The 25,087-nt window shown below is 41.0% G+C and overlaps 2 protein-coding genes across 3 annotated transcripts in view; one reads left to right on the plus strand and one right to left on the minus strand.

Annotated features, from left to right (window-relative positions):
- Positions 1-7,188, plus strand: part of RTN1 (reticulon 1) — a 227,706-nt gene extending 220,518 nt beyond the window's left edge. For both annotated transcript variants that reach the window (XM_007519258.3, XM_007519261.3), the window contains 4 exons: positions 3,475-3,544; positions 4,030-4,076; positions 4,165-4,223; positions 6,391-7,188. In XM_007519258.3, coding sequence (XP_007519320.1) covers positions 3,475-3,544; positions 4,030-4,076; positions 4,165-4,223; positions 6,391-6,433 — 219 coding nt within the window. In that variant the 3' untranslated portion in view covers positions 6,434-7,188. The remainder of the gene's footprint in view (positions 1-3,474; positions 3,545-4,029; positions 4,077-4,164; positions 4,224-6,390) is intronic.
- JKAMP (JNK1/MAPK8 associated membrane protein) overlaps positions 1-25,087 on the minus strand; it is a 415,429-nt gene that overhangs the window by 300,782 nt on the left and 89,560 nt on the right. The window lies entirely within an intron of this gene.

The following is a 25,087-nucleotide window of genomic DNA, read 5'->3' on the forward strand; positions in this document are numbered from 1 at the left end:
AGTATCATACTCTAGAGTCAGAAGCCCTCTAGTTGTACAGTATTATAGGGCTCATGCAGTCCAATCCCCCTCATTGTACAAATGCCAGAAATGTGACTCAAAGAAGTTCAGACACTTGCCCAGTGAGTTATTGACAGAACTGGGATCAAACTCAGTCCACACAGAGTTTAGGTCTGCCCATTTTATAATTTACCATGTTGTTTCTCCTTACTGTTTTCAATTCCCTGGCCAGTTTTTGTTTCTTTTCTTTTTTTTAATTTTTATTTATAAAATGGAAGCATTGACAAGACCATAGGATAAGAGGGATAGAATTCCACACAGTTCCTACCACCAGAACTTCGTATCCCATCTCCTCCCCTGATAGCTTTCCTATTCTTTATCCCTCTGGGAGTATGGACCCAGAGTCATTATGGGGTGCAGAAGGTAGAAGGTCTGGCTGCTATAATTGCTTCCCCACTGAACGTGGGCATTGGCAGGTTGATTGATACTCCCAGCCTATCTCTCTCTTTCTCTAGTGGGGCAGATCTCTAGGGAAGCTGAGCTCCAGGACACATTGGTGGGATCATCTGTCCAGGGAAGTCTGGTTGGCATCATGGTAGTGTCTAGAACCTGGTGGCTGAAGAAAGAGTTAACATATAAAGCTGAACAAGTTGTTGACTAGTCATGAACTTAAAGCCAAGAATATTACAGATGAAGATTTGGAGTCTCTATTTTGGAATAAGCTAGTAGGTCTATTTTAGGAATATTCCAAGGGGCCCTTTTACTAGTTTTTGCCCGAGTCTGACATCTGATATGCAGGTGGACCCAAGTTGTTGTCTGGGGAGATGATGTCATGGCTGGAGAAGGGCTAGAAAACTGGATTAGGGAATAGAGTAGCTCCCAAATATGGGAAAAGTGTATAAATATTGTTGACTGTAAACCCCATCAATTTGATCTGGGACCCATATTCAGCACTATGTAACCTCTCTATCCCTGTAGGTCTGAGCTCACATTCTGTGGTCTGGCCAGTTTTCTAAAGCTAATTAAAAAAAAAAAAATCTAACTTGGGGAATGTGAAAAACTTTTTTTCAGAGCACTGCTCAGCTCTGGTTTATGGTGATGCTAGGGATTGAACCTGGGACCTTTGGTGCATCAGGCAAGATAGGCCCTTTGCATAGTTATTGTATTCTCTCCCCAGCCCACATGCTCTTTTTCATTGAACGGAACTCCAGATTCTGCTAATAGTTAGCTATTCAAGGTTTCTATACAATGTAGTCTGTGAATTGAGTTCCTGAAGGGCAGTGCCAGAGTCAACTGTATACTTATTATTCCTGGTACACTCATTAAACTCACAGGGTTTCTATGAATGAAGTGTTTTGACTGCAGTATGGTTTACAGATGAAATTGGTGTCAATCAGTTGTAGTTTGACAGGACAGGACCCAATGAAGGTTGTGCCCTGTGTTCCTAGAATACTTTGTGCACAACAGCCAGAGGTCTTGTACCAGAGGCTGTCTGAAAGAAAAGTGATGTGGCCTTAGCCCTCAGATGCTTTCCTGAAATATCATCTTGCTCTGTAATGGCTAAAGAGAGATTGTTACTACTTATCCTGGAGCTCTTAAGGTGACATTTCTATTTTATTTGCAATGTAAAAAGTGTTGAGTGGGGGCAGGCGGTGGCACACCTGTTAGAATGTACACATTTTAGTGTGCAAGGACCCGGGTTTAGGTCCCTGGTCCTTACCTGCTAGGAAAAAGCTTCATGAGCAGTGAAAGAGTGCTTCATGTCTCTCTCTCTCTCCCTCTCCCTCCCTCTCTCTCTCTCTCTTCCCCCTCCCTTCTTCTCCCTGCCTATCTCCCCCTTCCCTTTCAATTTCTTTCTGTCTCTATTTAAAATACATAAAATATATTCTTTTTAATTTATTTTCCCTTTTGTTGCCCGTTTTTAAATTTTTGTATTATTTTTGTTGTTATTGATGTCGTTGTTGTTAGACAGGACAGAGAGAAATGGAGAGAGATGGGGAAGGCAAGAGAGGGGGAGAGAAAGACAGACACCTGCAGACCCGCTTCACCGCCTGTGGAGCAACTTCCCTGCAGGTGGGGAGCCAGGGTCTCCAACTGGGATCCTTATGCCGGTCCTTGTGCTCTGCGCCACACGCGCTTAACCCACTGCACTACTGCCCGATTCCCTATAAGCTGAATATGGGCCCCAGATCAGATCAGATCAGATCGATGGGGTTTACAATATTTATACACCTTATATTTATTTATACACCTTATATTTGGGAGCTACTCTCTTCCCTGATCCAGCTTTTTGGTCCTTTTTCCAGCCATGACATAATCTCCCCAGAAAATAACTAGGATCCACCTGCATATCAAATTTCAGGCTCAGGGAAAACAAACAAACAAACAAAAAACTTAGTATAGCCACAGGCCCTTTGGAATATAACTAAAATATGCCTACTAGCTATCTACAGAATGGAGACACCCCCCCACACACACACACTCTTCATCTGCACTTACTCCAGCCTTCAGGTTCATGATTAGTCAACAACTTGTTTGGCTTTATATGTTAGCTCTCTTTTCAGCCACCAGGTTCTAGATGCTAGCATGATGCCACCAGACTTCCCTGGACAGACAACCCCACCAATGTGTCCTGGAGCTCTGATTCCCCAGAAACCCACCCTACTAGGGAAAGAGAGAGGCAGGCTGGAAGTGTGGATCGACCTGTCAACGCCCCATGTTCAGCGGGGAAGCAATTACAGAAGCCAGACCTTCCACCTTCTGCATCCCACAATGACCTTGGTCCATACTCCCAGAAAGTTAGAGAATAGAAAAAGCTATTGGGAGGGGATAGGATACAGAGTTCTGGTGGTGGGAATTGTGTGGAGTTGTATCCCTCTTATCCTATGGTTTTGTCAGTGTTTCCTTTTTATAAATAATATATATATATATTAAAGGAATTAAAAATAAATAAGTAAAAAGTGAGGAGTAGAACAGAGGAGGTAAACCACATGGTAGATACTTTAGACTTTATGAGCCTAAATAGCTACTCAAGTTTTCCATTGTATGAGGGAAGTATAAAATACATAAATGATTGACTGTGAAAACTTCATTTTAATCCATACTGAAATTATTTTCACACGCCATGGAATTTTCTTTTTTGGATTTTAGAAAATCATTTACGAATGTAAAATCTTATTTGAACTCGTGAACCCTCACCAAAACAGGCCACGGACCAGAGTTTGCTAATTCCTGCCCTAGATTATTATTTTTCATGAATCTCTTAAATCTTATTACAAAGAGAGCCAAAAGGCTCACAGAGAAGAAGTAAAGGCTGGATCTTCTTTTGGTAATTTTATGATGCTGTTTAAATGCCTTACATTGCATATTGAAAATGCACTGTATTTTGCCTCAAATTCTAATCTAAGCCATTGAAGTGAGACTGTATCTGTTGTAAAGGGTTTTAGAAGCTCTGATAATCAGTTTATTCTTCAGTTTGCAGTTCTGATGTGGCTCCTGACTTATGTTGGCGCTCTCTTCAATGGCCTGACTCTGCTGCTCATGGGTAAGGACAGATGTGTGTATTAGGCCTTCCCTCACACCCTCCCTGAACGTAAAGCTTCTTGGGCTTGTTAGCTCTGTGCTTGTTTTGATAGATTCCCAGGAACAAATGCCAGATATCCCTGAATGCCATTTCCCTGACTACCACAGTTTAATAAAGAGCATAATATACATTGCACATTAATAATGTCTAAAAAAAAATGAATGCTTAGTATGAAGGGCTTTGTTTACCACCCTAAGTGGTTTTACAACAATAGTTATAGACAGAACCTCATTTTTATTTTGGGAGGCCACAATCAACCCTCATTCTAGAATCTGCAATCCTTTATTTCTCTTATAAATGGACCTGCCATCTTTCACCTCAACATATGACTATTATCAATAGTACTATATCATATCATAAAGCTATCTAAAATATATAAAAATGTACCCATAAACTTATTTTTACTTACCACTCTGAGAATTTAATATTGTTTTTTTTTTCCCCAGCTGTGGTTTCAATGTTTACTCTACCTGTAGTGTATGTTAAGCACCAGGTAGGTTCTATATGATGCCATAATTTCACATTAAACTTTGACTTTGTGACTTTTGAATATGCTCATGATTTTTTTTATCTCTTTATAGGCACAGATTGACCAATATCTGGGACTTGTGAGGAATCACATAAATGCTGTTGTGGCAAAGTAAGTTATACAGTGCAATTCGTTAAAAGGAAGACACTTTCTTTGCAGGCTTTTGAGTGAATCAGGCAGCTATGATGTAAGGATAATCAAATAATAAGCTGAGTTACTATTTACCCACTTATCTAAGTTATATATTCTCATCCTTCCCAAGTATATCATTTAAGAAAATAGATACAAAGTTGTAAACTTCTAGTTAGACAGAAAGTTCAGTGGCTTCAGGTATGATAAATAAGCTTTCATGAGTAAATTATATTAATCTCTTATGTGGGAACTGGTTCCTGTCCAAGAACAAGATGAGTTGGAGTGAAGAAAGAAGCATGATTCAGAGAGCAAAGAATTGCAGAATTTTAATTGAAATAAAAATAAATTAACACGGGAGTCGGGCTGTAGCGCAGCGGGTTAAGCGCAGGTGGCGCAAAGCACAAGGACCGGCATAAGGATCCCGGTTCGAACCCCGGCTCCCCACCTGCAGGGGAGTCGCTTCACAGGTGGTGAAGCAGGTTTGCAGGTGTCTGTCTTTCTCTCCTCCTCTCTGTCTTCCCCTCCTCTCTCCATTTCTCTCTGTCCTATCCAACAACGACAACAACAATAATAACTACAACAATAAAACAACAAGGGCAACAAAAGGGAATAAATAAATAAAATAAATTTTTTAAAATTAATTAATTAATTAACACTTTGTATCTTTTGAATAAACATAATCATTTTTTTTGAAGTAGCATTGTACTGTAACACTAGATAAGTTTCAGGTTTGTACCATTGAACTCTTACATCTGTATTTTTAAATCATTGAAATTATTTTGAAACATTAGAATTTTTTTTAAAAAAATCTTCAAAACATTGGTTACATTCTCAATTACATCATTTCAATTCAACAAGCCTAGTTCTGGAGGTTGAAAATCTAAGTTCAGGGTGTGGGGGTTGGGGGCAGGGTGGGGTCCAGTGAGGCTTTCCTTCCAAGTTTGCAGATTTCTCACTATGTCCTCACGTGGCAGAAGTGAAAGGGAGTTCTCTGAGGTCTCTTTTAGAAGTGCATTAATTCCATTCATGAAAGTTCTACCCTCATGACTTAATCACCTCCCAGATTCCCACCTTCAAGGTGTACTATCCCACTGAAAGTATAATTGGAAGAGTTCTAGAAGGTTAAAATAATAGATCCTGAAGATACTCATTGATCTATCAAATATCAGGGCTGTTAAGATAGTTCACAAAGGGGGCAGGGGTACATAGCATAATGGTTATGCAAAGAGTCTCTCAAGCCTGAGGCTCTGAAGTTGCAGGTTCAATCCCCTGCACCACCATAAGCCCGAGCTGAGCAGTGCTCTGGTAAAAAAAAAAAAAAAAAAAAAAAAAAATCACAAGGGAAGGTGCCTACTTTGCTATGCTTGCGAACAGGTTTGAACCACCAGCCCTCTTAACACTGGGGGAAGCTTTGGTGTGCTAGCATCTCTCCCTCTTTCTTTTTCACTCTGGTTCTCATATATATATATATATATATATATATATATATATATATATATATATATATATATGTCAGTCTGGAGTAGTATAAACCTACTTTAAAATAATGCTACTATACTGTAAGCAATACAGAATTGGTAGCGTCATTAGAGACAAGGTGTCATTAAAACAAGCATATTCCAAAGGTGAATGCTGTAGGACTAGGAAAGATCATAAGCCGGCCCTGTATCACACAGCTAATCATTAGCAGATCCGGGAGTAGGACTCAGGTTTCATAATTCCACTTCTAGGTCTGAGTATGCTGAGGTCCACTGTTGTTGGAACTATCCCTCTTAAGGCTTGTTATACTGGGATAATCAGTCAGAGCGCCCTCTTTCTTTTTTAGAATTGTTATAAATTGGATAATAAATGGCCATCTACTTTTATCACAGCTTTGTAATCCTGAAATAAGTTGATATTTCTGCCTCTCTAAAAAGTGTAATTTAAGGAACGTGACTTGCTCGGATCATTCATTATCTACTTTGTACATTCCTTTCACATCTAGAAATGTATAAAGAGCCATATATAAGATGATAAGATGTATATGTTCTGGAAAGTGAAGGTATTAGGTCATCTTGTGAATTAAAACAGCAACACATAATGAACTCATTACGTGATTTCACTAATAATATTTAAAAATGACTGCTTTTTGAAATTATCGTTTTAGGATTCAGGCTAAAATTCCAGGCGCTAAAAGGCACGCTGAGTAAATTAACATCCCACCTAGGATTGGACACAAACCGGAATGTCTGCAGTGGTAGCAGCTCTGTTCTTACATGTTACTGCAAATTGATTGTTTTCTCCCCTCCCAGTACCATAATCTTAGAGAAAATCTTTATAACAGCTGTTTTTAGGCTGTTCCTATACTCTTAGGATATTTGAGTCACTTGTGTCAAACACTAAAGTATAGAGAAGTGTACTAGATGTGGTTTTTAATTTTTGTGTTGCTAAAAAAAAACAAGTGCATGATGGTGAGAGCCCAAGTTATCTTTTCTTCTTCGGTGTTCTTCTGCTCTTCTCTGCTATGCTTCTGTAGCTTCTAATGTTCCCTGTGGCTAGGCCTTTCCTGCTGAGTGCACTGATGCAGTAGTGGCAATTGCTTATATGTCCTGGGGTTGCTGGTTGGATTAATCTTTAATAACAATATATAGAACTGTAGACTAATGTTTTAGTGTTTTTCCAACACACACACACACAACGTAAAAATGAAAAGTCAACCGTACTTATCGTAATCAGTTTTGTATAACTTAAATAGTGAATAAACCCCAAACAAATACTCAGTACTTTTGTTGTGTGGGACTGATGGGCTGATTTACATGTATGGTAACTAAAAAGTGCCAGCATGTTGACTTTATTACAATTTGTATTATTTTCTCTGTAGTTCCTAATGGACTTAATTATGGACTCTGGATATTTGCACTTATGTACTTGATACTGAATGCCTAAATAAATATTGCTAAATGTAGGAAGTTCTCCGTCTCATCTGTGTTCTTGCCAGAAAACGTGAATGCTCTGACAGACTCAGCCTCCTGAGGACATACTGGAGACTTGAGAGCAAGAACTCACTTTACTCCAGGACTACAAGGTTCAGCCCTGGCCTGGTATACGGCTCTTTCCATTCATTAGCAAAAGTGAACATAGACTGGCTGGTAAAACTGGAAAACACTTTTCACATTGTATTCTGTGGGGCTGATGCAAGTGTTTCTATGAGTGTATTTTTTTAAGTGTAAGAGTGATATAAACCCATAGCACAATGATATATACCACATCACTAGCATAGAAATTACTGTAAATACTATGAACTTAAGGAGAAATCTTCCTTGCCTCTTCTTGCTCTTGGCTATTGCCAACAATCGGTTATGCTCGTTGGTTTGCAGATGTATTACTGCAGGTACATAGACATCATCTTCCTGTATATCTTTATGCTGTTTTTCCCATATGTGCAACCACCCCCTTTTTTTATTTATAAGGACACCAACCATTGGATTATTTTTTTAATTTAATTAATTTATTTATTTGTTATTGGATAGAGACAGAAATTGAGAGAGAAGGGGGAGATAGATAGGAAGAGAGACAGAGAGACACCTGCAGATCTGCTTCACCACCTGTGAAGCGATTCTCCTGCAGGTGGGGAGCCGGGGGCTTGAACTAGGAGCCTGACCAGTCCTTGTGCTTTGTGCCACATGTGCTTAACCTGCTGTACTACCGCCCGACTCCCTAGTCATTGGATTATGACCCATCCTAATGACTTCACTCATAATTCCATTTATAAAGACCCTATTTCCAAATAAGGGCACATGCTAAGGTGGAACTTCAATTTCTCTCTTTTATTATAACTTTTTTTAAATTTTATTTATTTAAGAGATAAAAAGGAAGAGAGAGAAAACAAGAATCTGAGAATGTCTCTAGCACATCTAATGCCAGGGACTAGAGACCTCAGGCTTGAGAGTCTAATACTTTATCCACTGCACCATTTCTGAGATACTGTTTATTACTTTTGAGATAATCTATGTTTTAGAATACAGTTTAATACTTCTTCAAATAAGCAACTATACTGCACTCACAACAAAATACCATTACCCCTCCACCAAAGTCCACTGGACTTTCTCCCCTAGCAGCCTACCCTCCAACCCCAATTTCCTTTAGGAAGCTTAATTCTGTAATGCAAGTCCGAAGATTTGTCTCCGTTTGGCACCCAATACACAGTTACATGTGGAACAGCTTGCTCAGAGAAACCTAGAGACTCTACAGATCTGACAGCTGAGAAAATACCTACATCAAAACAGGAAAGGGAAGTGGAGACAAGTGTGTGCCACTCTTAGCTGCTCCCTGAAGAGTGAAGTGTTTGGAACACCTATTTAGTACCATACCTGAGGGATTGGTTCTGAAGTGATCTAGCTCCTAGAGCCAACAGGGTACTACATTTCCAGAAAATAGAGGTAGTTTTTACCAGACAGAGGTGCAAGTTCAGTGCAGAGGGAACAGCAAAAACACCGAGCTTCCATTCCCGTCCTGGAACTATTTTCCCAGTGTTGCCTAAAGAGCAGGCTTCTAATCAGCCTGTGTCTGGGAACTGAGTAGCTCTATGGGAACCTGACCAAGCATGTAAGAACTTTACATACTGATCTACCAGTCAACATCCATGTCCAGCGGGGAAGCAATTACAGAAGCCAGACCTTCCACCTTCTGCAACCCACAACAACCCTGGGTCCATACTCCCAGAGGGATAGAGAATAGGAGAGCTATCAGGAGAGGGGATGGGATATGGAGATTGGGTGGTGGGAATTGTGTGGAGTTGTACCCCTCCTACCCTATGGTTTTGTTAATTTATCCTTTCTTAAATAAAAAATAAATTAAACAAACAAACAAAAAAGAACTTTCCATACCTTTGCTCACCAACTTATCCCAGTGGTAAAAACTGTGTTTCCAGCTTTGACTGAAAGGAGTGTGTCCACATATCTAGTGTACTCACTTTCAGAATTGCCACCAGAAGAAATGGATCCCTAGTCACCAAGATTTGGGAGCTGAAAAGGCTTTGCATACACACGTTATTGGGACACCCCAGAAAACAAAGCAATGATTTTAAACTGGCATCAAACTTTTCCATAGGCAACTAAGCAAAACTACCCAATTCTTAACTCCTCCCTGAGAGCTGCACTGAGTATTCAACATCCCAACTTTCTTAGTTAGACTGTTGCCTAAAGGTTGGACTTCTTTTATTTTTTTAATTTATTTTTTATTTAAGAAAGGATAAATTAACAAAACCATAGGATGGGAGGGGTACAACTCCACACAGTTCCCACCACCCAATCTCCATATCCCACCCCCTCCCCTGATAGCTTTCCCATTCTCTATCCCTCTAGGAGCATGGACCCAGAGTCATTGTGGGTTGCAGAAGGTGGAAGGTCTGGCTTCTGTAATTGCTTCCCCGCTGAACATGGACGTTGACTGGTCGGTCCATACTCCCGGTCTGCCTCTCTCTTTCCCTAGTAGGGTGGGTCTCTGGGGAAGAGGAGCTCCAGGACACATTGGTGGGGTCTTCAATCCAGGGAAGCCTGGCCAGCATCCTGATGGCATCTGGAACCTGGTGGCTGAAAAGAAAGTTAACATACAAAGCCAAACAAATTGTTGAGCAATCATGGACCCAAAGCTTGGAATAGTGGAGAGGAAGTGTTAGGGGGGTACTCACTGCAACCTCTAGTGTACTTCTGCTTTCAGGTATATATTTTGCACTAGTTTATGGATACGTGTGAACATATGCTCTCTCTCACAGAACCTGGTCTATATCTAGGTTTTGGGACTTTGTTAGAAAGTGATCCACCTGGGATGGAATTAGAGAATACTATGAAAGGAAAGGTCTCACCCGAGTAATGAAGCTGAAGGGTTGTCATTCCACACCTGAAGTCTCTGGACACAGTCTGAGCTGAAGCATGCTGAGGTGGCAATCGTTGCGTTGATTAGGTTGCTACTGACTGATGCAATATTATTTGATATGGATTGGGAGAGGCATGCGGGAAAGTGGGCCCTATCCTAAAGTTCCAGGACTGGGGGAAATATAGGCTCTATAGTGGAGATGTGAGGTTCCTGCTGTCTTAGGGTTCAAAAAGACAATCGATAGTTAATGTTATCATCACATTATGTGGTAATTGGGTTAACTTTGAAAAGTCCCTTTGTTAGGGTTTGCTGTATAGTACCCAGTATCCTGTATATAGTTGTGCCACTGGTTGCTTCTGATCTACTTGGTCTAGGCTTTTGAGAGAGTCCGCATATCAAATACACAGCCTATATATTAAGAAGACTCAGTCTGTGTTTTAAAAACTTCGAGACATACAATTAATTTTCCCCCTCTCATATTGACTACTGATTTATATGACTACACTTTACTAGGACTGTACATAAACACCATTCCCACCACCAAAAGACACCATCCCACCCACCCCCCACTTGTCTAGGAAGCCGCATGTCTACCCCTCACCACAGGGTTTTTACTTTGGTGCCCTACTTTCAGTTTAGTCTGATCCTGCTTTTAGTTTCCCTTTCAGATCTTCTTAGTCAACTTCTGTTCATGAGTGGGATCATCCCATACTCATCTTTATCTTTCTGACTTAGCTCATTTAACATAATTCCTTCTAGCTCTGTCCAAGATGGGTCAGAGAGGGTGGGTTCATTGTTCTTGATAGCTGTATAGTATCCCATTGTGTATATATACCACAGCTTTCTCAGCCACTCATCTGGTGTTGGGCACCTGGGTTGCTTCCAGGTTTTAGCTATTATGAATTGTGCTGCTATGAACATAGGAGTACACACCTCTTTTTGGTTGGGTGTTATGGAGTCCTTGGGGTATAACCCCAGGAGAGGAATTACTGGATCATATGGAAGGTCCATGTCTAGCCGTGTGAGGGTTCTCCAGACTGCTCTCCACAGAGGCCGGACCAATTTACATTCCCACCAGCAATGCAAAAGGGTTCCTCTGGCCCCACAGCCTCTCCAGCATTTGTTGCTGCTGTCCTTTTTGATGTATGCCATTCTTACAGGAGTGAGGTGGTGTTGTCTTAATTTGCATTTCGCTGACAATTAGTGACCTAGAGCAGTTTTTCATATGTTTGTTAGCCTTTTGGATCTCCTCTGGGGTGAATGTTTTGTTCATATCCTCTGCCCATTTTTGGATGGGGTCATTTGCTTTTTTGGTGCTAAGTTTGCTGAAATCTTCATATATTTTGGTGATTAGTTTCTTGTCTGATGTATGGCATGTGAAGATCTCCCATTCTGTGAGGGTTCTCTTTGTTTGTTTAATAGTTTCTTTGGATGTGCAGAAGTTTTTCAATTTGATGTAGTCCCATTGGTTTGTTTCTGCTTTAGTCTTTCTTGCAATTGGGTTTATTTCATCAAAGATGTCCTTGAGGTGTAGGTGGGAAAGTGTTTTACCAATGTTTTCCTCTAAGTATTTGATTGTTTCTGGTCTAACATCCTGGTCTTTGATCCATTTGGATTTGATTTTTGTTTCTGGTGAGATAAAGTGGTTCAATTTAATCCTTCTGCATGTTACAACCCAGTTTTCCCAGCACTATTTATTGAAGAGAGCCTCCTTCTTCCATTTAATGCTTTGGGCCCCCTTATCAAAGATTAGATGTCCATAGGTGTGGGGATAAAGGTTGGACTTCTAATTAGCTTCATTGTTGATGAGCCAGGCAATTACTAGTTCTATTGGAAAATGAATGGCCATAAGGGCAACAGTCCCTCCATATTTTGAGTGCTGCAAACTTAGCATTCTTTGATCTCCTGAGGCCCACTAAGAACAAAGATAGCAGGCTGGACAAGCAAAGATATGGAAGGAAACCAGAATTTCTCACCAGGTTGAATGGTAAGGCATATCTTTTCTTTTTAATTTCTATTTATAAAAAGGAAACACAAAAACCATAAAATAAGAGGGGTACAACTGAACACAATTCCAAGCACCAGAACTCCGTATCCCACCCCCACCCCTGATAGCTTCCCTATTCTTTTTTTTTTTGCCTCTAAGGTTATTGCCTGGGATTGGTGCCTGCACCACGAATCCACTGCTCCTGGAGGCCATTCCCCCCCCCTTTTTTTTTGTTATCCTGGTTATTTTACCATTGCTGTTGTTATTATTATCATTGTTACTGATGTTGTTGTTGTTAGATAAGACAGACATAGAGAGAGAAGGGAAGACAGAGACGGAGAGAGAAAGACACCCACAGACTTGCTTCATCACCTGTGAAGTGACTCCCCTGCAGGTGAGGAGCCAGGGGCTCGAACCAGGATCCTTACGCTGGTCCTTGTGCTTTGCACCACCTGCGCTTAACCCACTGTGCTACTGCCCGACCCCAGTTTCCCTATTCTTTATCCCTCTGGGAGTATGGACTCGATCATTATGGGATGCAGAAGGTGGAAGGTCTGGCTTCTGTAATTGCTTCCCTGCTCAACATGGGTGTTAACTCTCAGCCTGTCTCTCTTTCCCCAGTGGGGTGGGGCTCCGGGAAGTGGGGCTCCAGGATACATTGGTGGGGTCATCTGCCCAGGAAAGTCTGGTTGGCATCATGGTAACATCTGGAACCTGGTGGCTAAAAAATAGTTAAGATAGAAAGCAGAAAAAATTGTTGACCAATCATGAGCCTAAAAGCAATAATATTGCAGATGAAGATTTGAGGGGAGAGGGTCTCCATTTTGGAAAAAGTTAGTAAGTCTATTTTAGGTATATTCCAAGGAGCCCATGGCTTTACTAGTTTTTTCCTCAGTTGACAGCTAACATGCTGGTAGACCCAAGGTATTATCTGGGGAGATGGTGTCAGAGTTGTTAAAAGGACTAGAAAGCGGGATCAGGGAAGAGAGTAGCTCCCAAGTATGGGGAAAGTATATAGGTATTGTTAACTATAAACCCCACTGATTTGATCTGGGGCCCATATTCAGCCTCATTTTTTATAGATGGTAGTGGTCACTCTTATGATTGGAAGACATAGCTGTTTTATCCAATACAATATCCAGCAAAGAGTCAAGGAAAATGAAGAAACAGGATGTTATGTTCTCAACAAAGAACAAGATAAATCTTCAGAGATTGGCCCTAATGAAGTAGAGGTAGTGGGGGCTGAGGGGTGGCACACCTGATAGAACACACACATCACTGTGCAAGACCTGGGTTCATGCCCCCATCTGCAGGGGGAGAAGCTTCACTAGCAGTGAAGCAGTGCTGTAGGTATCTCTATCTTTCTATCTCCTTCTCTGTCCCTCCCTTCTTTCTCAATTTCTGTTTCTATTTTAAAAAAAGGTGAAATAAATGGCCACCAGTAGTGGTAGATTCATCATGCAGGTACTGAGCCCTAGCAATAGCCATGATAGCAAAAACCATGATAGCAATAAAAAGAAAACTATAAAATAAAATTTAATACAATGGATCTACCCAATAGATATCAAAACAAACATCATAAAGACACTCAATGAAGGGAGTCAGGCAGTGGCACACCTGGTTAAAAGCACACATTACAGTGTGCAAGGACATAGGTTCAAGCCCCTGGTCTCTACCTGCAGGGGAAAAGTTTCACAAGTGGTGAAGCAGGGCTACAGGTGTCTGTCTCTTTCCTTCTCTACCTCCCCCTCCTCTAATTTCTCTCTGTCTCTATCCAATAATAAATAAATAAATAAATAAAATATTTTAAAAAGACATTCACTTAAGTCAGAAGATCAATGTGTAAACAATGAACACTAACTTTTTTAATCTTTTAAGATTTACCTATAAAATAAAAAATAGAAAATATCACAGGGGTTAGGCAATAGAACAATGGGTTACGCACACATGGTGCAAAGCGATAGGACTGGTGTAAGGATCCTGGTTTGAACCCCTGGCTCCCCACTTGCAGGGGGGTCGTTTCATAGTTGGTGAAGCAGGTCTCAAGTGTCTGTCTTTCTGTACCCCTCTCTGTCTTTCCTTCCTCTCTCCATTTCTCTCTGTCCTATCCAACAATGACAGCAATAACAACAATAACAACAACAAACAACAAAGGCAACAAAAGGGAAAAAAATGGCCTCCAGGAGCAATGGATTTGTAGTGTAGGCACTGAGCCCCAGCAATAACCCTGGAAGCAAAAAAAAAAAAAAAACCTTTAAAAAAATAGAAAATATAAACAAAACCATAGGATAAAGGCAGTAAAATTCCACACATTTCCCACCAGCAGAGTTCCATATCCCATCCCTTCCATTGGAAGCTTTCCTATTCTTAATTCCTCTGGACCCAGGAGCATGGACCCAGGATCATTATGGAGTACAGAAAGTGGAAGGTCTGGCTTCTCTTATTGCTTCCCTGCTGAACATGGCTTTTGGCAGGTTGATCCATATTCCCAGCCTCTTTCTTTCTTTCTTTCTTTCTTTCTTTCTTTCTTCCTTCCTTCCTTCCTTCCTTCCTTTCTTTCTTTCTTTCTTTCTTTCTTTCTTTCTTTCTTTTTTTTATTTAAGAAAGGAGACATTAACAAAACCATAGCATAAGAGGGGTACAGTTCCACACAATTCCCACCACCCGATCTCCATATCCCATCCCCTCCCGTGATAGCTTTCCCATTCTCTATCCCTCTGGGAGCATGGACCCAGGGTCCTTGTGGGTTGCAGAAGGTGGAAGGTCTGGCTTCTGTAATTGCTTCCCCACTGAACATGGGCGTTGACTGGTCGATCCATACTCCCAGTCTGCCTCTCTCTTTCTCTAGTAGGGTGGGTCTCTGGGGAAGTGAAGCTCCAGTACACATTGGTGGGGTCGTCTGTCCAGGGAAGTCTGGTAGCATCGTGCTGGCATCCGGAACCTGGTGGCTGAGAAGAGAGTTAACATACAAAGCCAAACAAATTGCTGAACAACCATGGACCTAAAGACTGGAATAGTGCAGATGAAGTGTTGGGGGGTATTCCCTGCAGGCTCTTATGTACTTCTGCTTTCAGGTATATATTTTTCCCTAGTTTATGGGCACGTGTGAACCTATGCTCTATCTCAGGGGACCTGGACTATATCTAGGTTTGGGGACTTTATTGGGGAGTGGAACACCTGGAATGGAATTAGAGAATACTATGAAAGGAAAGGTCTCACCCGAGTGATGAAGCTGAAGGGTTGTCATTCCACACGTGAAGTCTCTGGACACAGTCTGAAATGAAGCATGCTGGGGTGGCATTCGTTGCGTTGATTGGGCTGTGATCCACGGATGCAATATTATTTGATTTAAATTGAGAGCAGCATGCAGGAAAGTGGGCCCCACCCTAAGGTTCCAGGACTGGGGCAAATATAGGCTCTATAGTGAAAAATGTGAGGTTCCTGCTGTCTTAGGGTTCAAGAAGACAATGGATAGTTATTGTTATCATCACATTATTTGGTGATTGGATTAACTTTGAAAAGTCCCTTTGTTAGGGTTTGGGGTATAATACCCAGCATCTTGTATATGGCTGTGCTACCGGTTGCTTCTGTTCTCCCTGGTCTAGGCTTTTGAGAGAGTCAACATGTCAAAGACAGCCTATGTATTAAAAAGACTCAGTCTGTGTTTTAAGAAGTTCTAGACATATGATCAATTTTCCCCTCTCATATTAATTAAATAGTTGTTTATATATCTACACTTTAATAGGAGTGTATATAAACACCATTCCCACCACCAAAAGACTGTGTCCCATCCCAACCACCCACCCCTGTCCCCCCACCCCACCCCACCCCCCCGCCACACCGGGAAGCCCAATGGCCATCCTCCCCTTCACCACAGGGTTTTTACCTTGGTGCCCTGCTCTTCCCAGCCTGTTTCTATCTTTCCCTAGTGGGGCAGGGCTCTGGAGAGATGGGGTTCCAGGGTACACTGGTGAGGTAGTCTGCCCAGGGAAGCCAGGTTGGCATCATAATAACATCTGCAACTTGGCGTCTGAAAAAGCATTAAGATATAAAGCAAACACTTTTTAAAAAATAATCTGGAACCTACAGGCTTATAGCAGATGAGATTTAGGGTCTCAATTTTGGAAAAAGTTAGTAGGTCTATTTTAGGTATGACTTCACTAATTTTTGCCAAAACCTGACAGCTAAGATGCAGGTGTGCCAAAGGTATTATCTGGGGAGATGGTATCAGGGTTGGAAATAGGACTAGAAAGCTGTCTCAGGGAAAAGGGTAGCTCCCAAATCTGGGAAAAGTATATAAATATCATTAACTATAAACTCCATTAATTTGATCTGGGGTCTATATTCAGTGCAGGAGCCTGTGTAACCTCTGCATCCCTGTAGATCTGAGCTCACATTCTGTGGTCATAGCTAGGAATGTTCTAGCCTGCACCCACTGCCAGACCCATCTTCCTTGAGTGGTAGAGGGTCCAACCTCCCTCCTAGGGCAGTCCCTTCCATTGTTGATCCACACTGAGGGCAAGGTCTATAGGGTCCCACAAGAGGGTCCACTGTGTTTTTCCTAATGGAGATGACCAGGAACAATTGACTCTTTGTAATAAACTGATCTTGCCTTCCTTTTATGCTTGAAAAAAATTAAAATATATAGAGTCTATGTCCTTTCTTTGCTTCCTCTAAGTGAGAGAAAACACCCAAATACTTTCTCCTATGAAATGTATGTATATATTTTTTTGCCTCCAGGGTTATTGCTGGGACTTGGCACCTGTTCCTGATGGTCATTTTCCCCCCCATTTTATTGGACAGGACAAAGAGAAACTGAGAGGGGACAGGAAGATAGAAAGGGGGGAGAGAAAGACTGACACCTGCAGACTTGCTTCATTCACCACTTGTTAAGTGGCCCACCTGCAGGTGGGGTCTTTGTGTGGGTCCTTGCGCCTCATACTATGTGCACTTAACCCAGTGTGTCACTGCTTGACCCCCTGAAATATATTCTCAATAGAAGAAACAGAAATTTCTTCAGAGACTGTATTATATTCTGCCATGCTATTTGTGTGAACACATTTGAGTATCCAATTTATGGTAGAAGTCTTTAAATGACATTGAAAAGAATTATGTTACAATGAGAGACTTTTCTCTTTACCTATTATAGAGTTTTTTTCTAGGTAAATTACATATACTTTTTTTTCCCAAAATTTTACTATATTTCTAATTTTACTCTTCAATTTCCAAATCTGATATTCAATGTATTTAGTTAACTATTATTATTTATTTATCATGTAACTGATTAGTCAATAAGGCTATATTTTGAGGGCATCAAAATGAAATTTTGTCACATATATCATTACTGAACAGACACTAGTGGACTCTAACACTAATATTTCTAATTCTCAGAAATTCAAATATGACACAATATTTTTTGTTTTTATTATTCAAATGGAACTAAAGCTAAAGATTTTAAATATCTGGCATAAGCTCACCCACTGGGGATGTGATAAAACAAGGATTTGCACCACAGTCTGATTTTGAAATCTGGGCCCTTTCTGCCTTCCTGTGTTGCTCTGCTTTGTCTCTATATCCTTTAAGTCAGGAACAGTCCTATTTTAGGAATACTATTTGCTTTCTAGCTATAGAAACCCACTAAAATATACTAACCATATGTATTTATTGAGGAAGCAGTAGGATGTCCAAGACTTAAATGCAATAGATTAATTATTTTTCCAAAAACACAATTTTGCTGCTTTGCCCTTTTTGGTTAAAAATGGAAGTGCTACATGCATCCATAAGTTAGAGGAAAATATACACCTTAAAGTAAAAGTGCACAATAGTTCACAGTGACTCAATAATTGCAGCAAGCAAGCAGGAAGACCTACAAAAAACCACAATAGGGAGTCGGGCGGTAGTGCAGCGGGTTAAGTGCACTTGGCGCAAAGCGCAAGGACTGGCATAAGGATCCTGGTTCGAGCCCCCAGCTCCCCACCTGCAGGGGAGTTGCTTCAGGCAGTGAAGCAGGTCTGCCTGCAGGTGTCTATCTTTCTCTCCTCCTCTCTGTCTTCCTCTCCTTTCTCCATTTCTCTCTGTCTTATTCAACAACGACAGCATCAATAACAACAACAATAATAACTACAACAATAAAACAACAAAAGCAACAAAAGGGAATAAATAAATATTTTTTAAAAGACACTATAAAGCACTTAGTGAAATAGTTTCTACTTAGACCTAGATACCCTCCTCAACTACTTCCTATTTCACTTCAATCATACCTTACCAAGGCTAATCTTGTCAGACAAAGTAAGGACTACAAAAGCTGGATAAGGGCAAGAGATCAGCATACTTTAATGATGGCTCTTTTGGCTACCCCGTCATCTGAGGCACTGCTGGGAAATTGTGCAGATGCAGTCACATCTGCCATGTTGCCCCCTCAGGCTACTGCTAGTTCCCATTCTCAGAGTGCCTGTTCCGCCATGTTGTGCTCTCAGGACATTGTCTATTTCCCCGCGATATTTGGAGTGCTCTGGTTACTCCTCCCCCCTCCCATTCTCACGAGAGTTATTATCCTATCCTGGAGTGCTATGGTTACTCCTCCCTCTTCCCATTCTCGCGAAAGCTACTCCTATAGAAGCCCTTCTTCTTCTGCACCTCGCTCTCTTGCCAGCGCTTCACTTCGGTGTTCAGACACAGGAAAGGTTACTGCATGAGGCGGCCATTTTCGCTACCTCCACATGGCCCAACCTGTTTCTCTAGCACACAACTCTGAGGTGCCAGCGCAAATAAAGATTTGTGTTCCCTCTTCGCTCCGGACCTCCTCTCTCTCTTCTCCGCAGCACACAACAAGGCACTAGTCAGGGAATCCTGGGATTCCCACATAGAGATGCCTGTCTCCACTACCACTGGTCGTTTCCATCAGGAACAACATAGTGGACTCTATTGTGAGCCTCTATAGTACCTTGCTCTCAATGTGGATCAACAATGGTAGGGATAGCCCCATTCTCTGAAGGGAGGCTAGGTCAACATACTCTGCCACTCAAGGAAGACAGGTTCTACAATGAGTGCCTAGAATGTTCCTAGCTATGACCATGAAATGCAAGCTCAGAATGACAGGGATGCAGGCTCCTGTGTTGAATATGGGTCCCAGATCAAATCGATGGAGTTTATAGTTAACGATATTTCTATACTTTTCCCAGATTTGGGAGCTACTCTCTTCCCTGATCCAGCTTTCTAGTCCTTTTGCAATTATGACACCATCTCCCAGACAATATCTTTGGCCCACCTGTATTTTAGCTGTCAGATTCAGGCAAAAATTAGTAAAGTCATGGGCCCCTTGGAATCTTTCTAAAATAGACCTACTAGCATTTTCCAACATGGAGACCCCCCACCCCCAATCTCATCTGCTGTATTCTTAACTTTAGGTTCCTGATTAGTCAACAATTTGTTCAGCTTTATATCATAATACTTTTTCAGACACCAAGTTGCAGATGCTACCGTGATACCAACCTGACTTCCCTGGGCAAACTACCTCACCCGTGTACCCTGGAACCCACCTCTCCAGAGCCCTTCCCCCATTAAGGAAAGATAGAAATGAGCTGGGAGTATGGATCAACCTGCCAACAGCCATGTTCAGCAGGGAAGCAATAACAGAAGCCAGACCTTCCACTTTCTATACCTCATAATGATCATGGGTCCGTGCTCCCAGAGGAATAAAGAATAGGAAAGCTTCCAGTGGAAGGGATGGGATATGGAACTCTGCTGGTGGGAATTGTGTGGAATTGTACCCTTCTAGTCCTACAGTCTTGTAGATAATTACTAAATCAATTAAAAAAGTGGAAGTGCATAAATTGAGACATGAATAGAGACAGAAAAGAAAGTACACATCTCTTAAGGACCTCAATGTCATGGATATGTATGTCTATATGTATGTACCCTGAACCAGGACATGAAGCCATATTGCAACATGAAAAGAAACCATGAGAGTTTGAGTTTTGGTGAGAGTCTCTTTTTCATCTTTGGAAACTCATTCATTTGGCAGAACTGAAAATCCTTAATTCTCATTAACAACTACCAGCTAAATCAGTCACCATCTAAGAAGTTTAATAAGTTAAAATTTTGGTATAGTCCGATTCACCCAGAACCAAGCTTAAATTGTGTATAATTTGATCTGGTAATTCAAAATGTCCAATGATTGCTTCTTGTATTAATACTGCTCTAAGACCTTTATGAATGTCTGTTCTTGTTAAGATGAAAGTGATATAAGACCCTGAAGAAGTTGCCTCCCCAACTTAGTATTTTTCTTTTTTCTACTAAAGCTTGAGCTGCAGAAAATCTTAAGTACTATATTTTAAATAAGTCCAAATTCATGAATCTTTCCTATTATATGTTCAACAGTATCCTAAGCATCTATTATGTGTAAACTACTGTGTTAGGTGCCACAGCTACATAAATAAGTAAAATGTCTCTGCCTTTATTTTTTAGTATTTTTTTAGACTTTCTTCTCCTTTTCAAATATTTTTAAATTTAGGGAGTTGGGTGGTAGCACAGTGGGTTAAGCGCAGGTGGTACAATGCACAAGGACTGGTGTAAGGATCCCGGTTCGAGCCCCCGGCTCTCCACATGCAGGGGAGTCACTTCACAGTCAATGAAGCAGTTCTGCAGGTGTCTGTCTTTCTCTCCCCCTCTCTGTCTTCCCTTCCTCTCTCTATTTCTCTGGGTCTTATCCAACAATGACGACATCAGTAACAACAATAATAACTACAACAATAAAACAACAAGGACAACAAAAGGGAATAAATAAATAAATATATATTAAAAAATCTTAAAAATAGTTTTAAATTTACTTTTATTATCTTTATTTATTGGATAGAGACAACCAGAAATCTAGAGGGAAGGGGGAGACAGAGAGGGAGAGAGACAGAGAGACACCTGCAGCACTGGTTCACCACTTGTGAAGCTTTCCCCCTACAGGTGGGAACTGGGGACTTGAACCTGGGTTCTTGCATACTGTAATATGTGCACTCAACCAGGAGCACCACCAGCCAGCCTCAAATGTCCCTATCTTTAAAGAGTTTATAGTATACTTACAGGGTGGCTCATTTTGTTCCAAGCATTCTTAAAAATACACTTATTTAATTTTCATAACTTCTTTACAGTGAATGCCCCATTTAACACATGAGAAGATTGTAGCATAGAGTTCATAAAGTATTCAATAAGAAGTCAATTACACAGAAAACTACACAGTAACTCAGCCTAATAACTATCATCCATGAAAAGTTTAAGCAAAGTACCTTGAAGATGTTAAGATTATTGGCATGGAGATTTATGATTGAGATGGGCTGACAAGTGTAATTTAACAGGAAGAGAAACCACCTGCCATGATATGCTAGTAGCATAACCAGATGAGAACGTTTAGTCTAAGATACAAGAGTGATACTATTAAGAGGAAAGGTTGTGCAGAAGATACAATCTGAGAATAAGTTGTGTAGATTCAATTCTACTGAAATGAAGAACTAGGGAACACAAAGTCCAAGGTTGGAGCCTGGAAGAATGTCCTCTTCTAGCAAACAAGAGAAAGAAGACAAGGGAGTCAGTGAAGGAAATGAAGGAGTGACTGGGACCAATTAGGAGGTGAGTATGAAATAAGTGGGAGAGCAACAGACTTACATGCCTGGAGTTCCTAGTTCCCTGATGCCATCCACCACATTGCTGCTCTTGTTTTTCTTTCTTTTCCTATCTCTGTCTCATAGGAAACACTCTGTCAATAAATAAAATCTTTAAAAATATATAAAGATAAGTTGAGGAAGCTAGGTGAAGGCAATGGTTGGAAATGGGGCTTGAGTAAAGCAATAGAAGAGGACAAGGCAGCTTAGAAATTAGGCTGAAGGGAGGGCCAGGCAGTAGTGCAGCGGGTTAAGCGCACATGGTGCATAGTAGAAGGACCGACATAAGGATCCCGGTTCGAGCCCCCGTCTCCCAACCTGCAAGGGGGGTGGGGGGGATCACTTCACATGTGGTGAAGCAGGTCTGCAGTTGTCTGTCTCTCCCCTTTCTGTCTTCCCTCTTCTCTCACTTTCTTTCTCCCATACAACAACAATGACAACAATAGCAATACTAATAACAACAATGATAAACAAGGGCAACAAAAGGGAAAAAAATAGCCTCCAGCAACAGTGGATTTGTAGTGCAGGCACCAAGACCCAGCAATAAAAAAAAAAAAAAAAAGAGGCAAGAAAAAAAAAAAAGAGAAATTAGGCTGAAGGGATGCATTATAATCAACGGCTTTATAACATGGCAATGAAGAGAAGCAGAGTGGTAGGGTGGAAGAGCGTTTAAGCAAGGTCTAGGATTAGTAAGAGAAAACTGGGCAGGAGGCCCAAGAAACATATGCAAGACACAGGTGAGGAAGGAGTTAATTGAGGAAGGTCTTTTAAAGAGTGAGAAAGAGTGAGATTGTAAACTATTATGACTTTCTTGTGTGCTTACTTTCCAAATTACATTTTCTCTCCTTCCTTCCTTCCTTCCTTTCTTTCTTTCTTTCTTTTTCTCTTTTTTTGCCTCCGGGGTTATCTTTGGGACTCAGTGCCTGAACTATGAATCCACTGCTCCTGGAGGCTATTTTTTCCCTTTTGTTGCCCTTGTTGTTATTATTATTATTGTTGTTGTTGTTCGACAGGACAGAGAGAAACGGAGAGAGGAGGAGAAGACAGAGAGGGGAAGAGAAAGATAGACACCTGAAGACCTGCTTCACCGCTTGTGAAGCGACCCCCCAACACACACTGCAGGTGGGGAGCCGGTCACTTGAACCAGGATCCTAGGCTGGTCCTTGCACTTCGTGCCATGTGCACTTAACCCGCTTCTTAAACCACCCAGCCTCCCAAATTACATCTTCTAAATTTTTTTTGAGAGAGGAGAGAGGTACCAGTGATTTAAAAAATCATACATAGTTTCCTTCAGTGATCTTTACTGAGTTTACATACTCAGATGAACCATTTAATCTGCTTTTGAAAAATCAGAATAAAGGGGGCTGGGTGGCGGTGCACCTGGTTTAGCGCATTTGCACAAGGACCTGGGTTCAACCCCCTGATCCCCACCTGCAGGGGAAAGTTTTGTGAGTGGTAAAGCAGGTCTGCAGGTGTCGCTCTGTCTCTCTCCCTTTCTAGCTTTCCTTCTCTCAATTTCTGGCTGTCGCTATCCAATAAATAAAATAAGATAATAAAAAAATTTAAAAAGTAAGAAAAATCAGAATAAAGGAAAATAAGAACACTGCTATCTAAAATTATATGTGTTGGCTTAATTGCTATAAAAATGCAATAAGCATAGTAAACATTTCCACCTGTCTAAATGAAGATGTCCCCCAATATAAAATAGTTTAGGATAATAGTAATAATAATAATAATTATAGTACAACTAAGACATTTTTTGTCATTTTTGTCATAATATGTCATTATTTTAGGCCTAATTTAATTTTTTGATTACTTTGTAAATACCAACCTGAAAAAAAAAAGATCATGTCTCCAATTGAGGATGATATTCTTTCCCACAAAAAATGTTATCTTAGGCAGAAATAAACTGAATTATCAAGCAGTTACCAGCAGGGAGCAACTTAATCTGTTTTCTCTCAACATATTCATGGCAGTATTGTCTGAAGAATAAACAAATAAATATAAATTTGGCTTAGAATTTGAGGTCTTTTGTGGTGAAATCATTGTCCAAATTTCTGGCTATAAGCTGCTTGCTTTCCTGACTAAGCACCCCATGCTCACTGGCCACACCTTTGTGGTTCTTTTGAAATCCTGTACTGTCCAGATTGACCCTTCCACCAGTCCTGACTCCCTGCCTGGGCCACACAGCCACAAGGCAGCTCCAACAGAGCAGAATATCCTGTAATCAGGTCTGCTCTCCCATTGCTGAACTCCAAGAACTTGGCCCAAGTTTATTCCCAATGTCAAATCTTTCTTCTCCATGCACATTTCCTGCAAATCAAAAATAATAACCAACCCCCAGAGAGTCATGAGAAAGACTGAATAAGTCATGGAAGCAGTTAGACCATGCATATTTGGTAAAAGCACAAAATCCTTTGCAGGAGTCAGATAGTTATGATACTTCACAATTTACAGGAAATTGCACCTGGCTGTGAGCTGTGTTTTAAAACCTTCTCTCTTCACCTTCAAGACCATTTTGTTGAAAAGAGCAGCCAGATCCTACCCCTTTGTTTAGCCAAAGCAATGATTAGTGTTTGTTATATAAGACCTAATGCATGCTGGTTAAGTCAATAAAAGAAAGTAAACTTCTAGGGAAAATAAAACTGTCCACAAGGAGTTGGGCTGTAGAGCAGCAGGTTAAGCGCAGGTGGCACAAAGCACAAGGATCCTGGTTCGAGCCCTGGCTCCCCACCTGCAGAGGAGTCACTTCACAAGTGAAGCTGGTCTGTAGGTGTCTATCTTTCTCTCCCCCTCTCTATCTTCCCCCTTCTCTCTCCATTTCTCTCTGTCCTATCCAACAACGATGACAACAATAATAACTACTACAACAATGAAAAAGAACAAGGGCAACAAAAGGGAATAAATAAATAAAATAAATATTAAAAAACAAAAAACTGCCCACAATGAGGCAGGCTCTAACAGAAGAAGGCCTCCTCATACTTCCACACTCCTACCTGTTTGGTGCCTCCTCCCCCCCACACACTTTCTGTGTCCTTATCTTTCTTTGATCCCACCCACCCCCATAAGAAAATAACAAGAGGAGGTTGACTTTTCACTACTCAGGTTCTTTAGATCTAGATCTTCTGGAAATGCAAAATGCTCATACAATGACAAGCACATAACTGGCACACAACAAATAAGTGAATCATGAGTCTGATGCTCACACAGGTGGGACTCTAGGCCCCTGTTAAGCTCCTTTTCCTGGACCTCAGAACCATTCCTAACTGAGCGCTCCAGGCAATTGTGCCTTTCCAGTAGAAATTACATGGAAATAAAACCAATTTCCTACTTCCGAGATAATGGTTGACTATTGA

This window comes from Erinaceus europaeus, chromosome 16 (genome assembly GCF_950295315.1).
Source record: "Erinaceus europaeus chromosome 16, mEriEur2.1, whole genome shotgun sequence".
NCBI classification, from domain to species: domain Eukaryota; kingdom Metazoa; phylum Chordata; class Mammalia; order Eulipotyphla; family Erinaceidae; genus Erinaceus; species Erinaceus europaeus.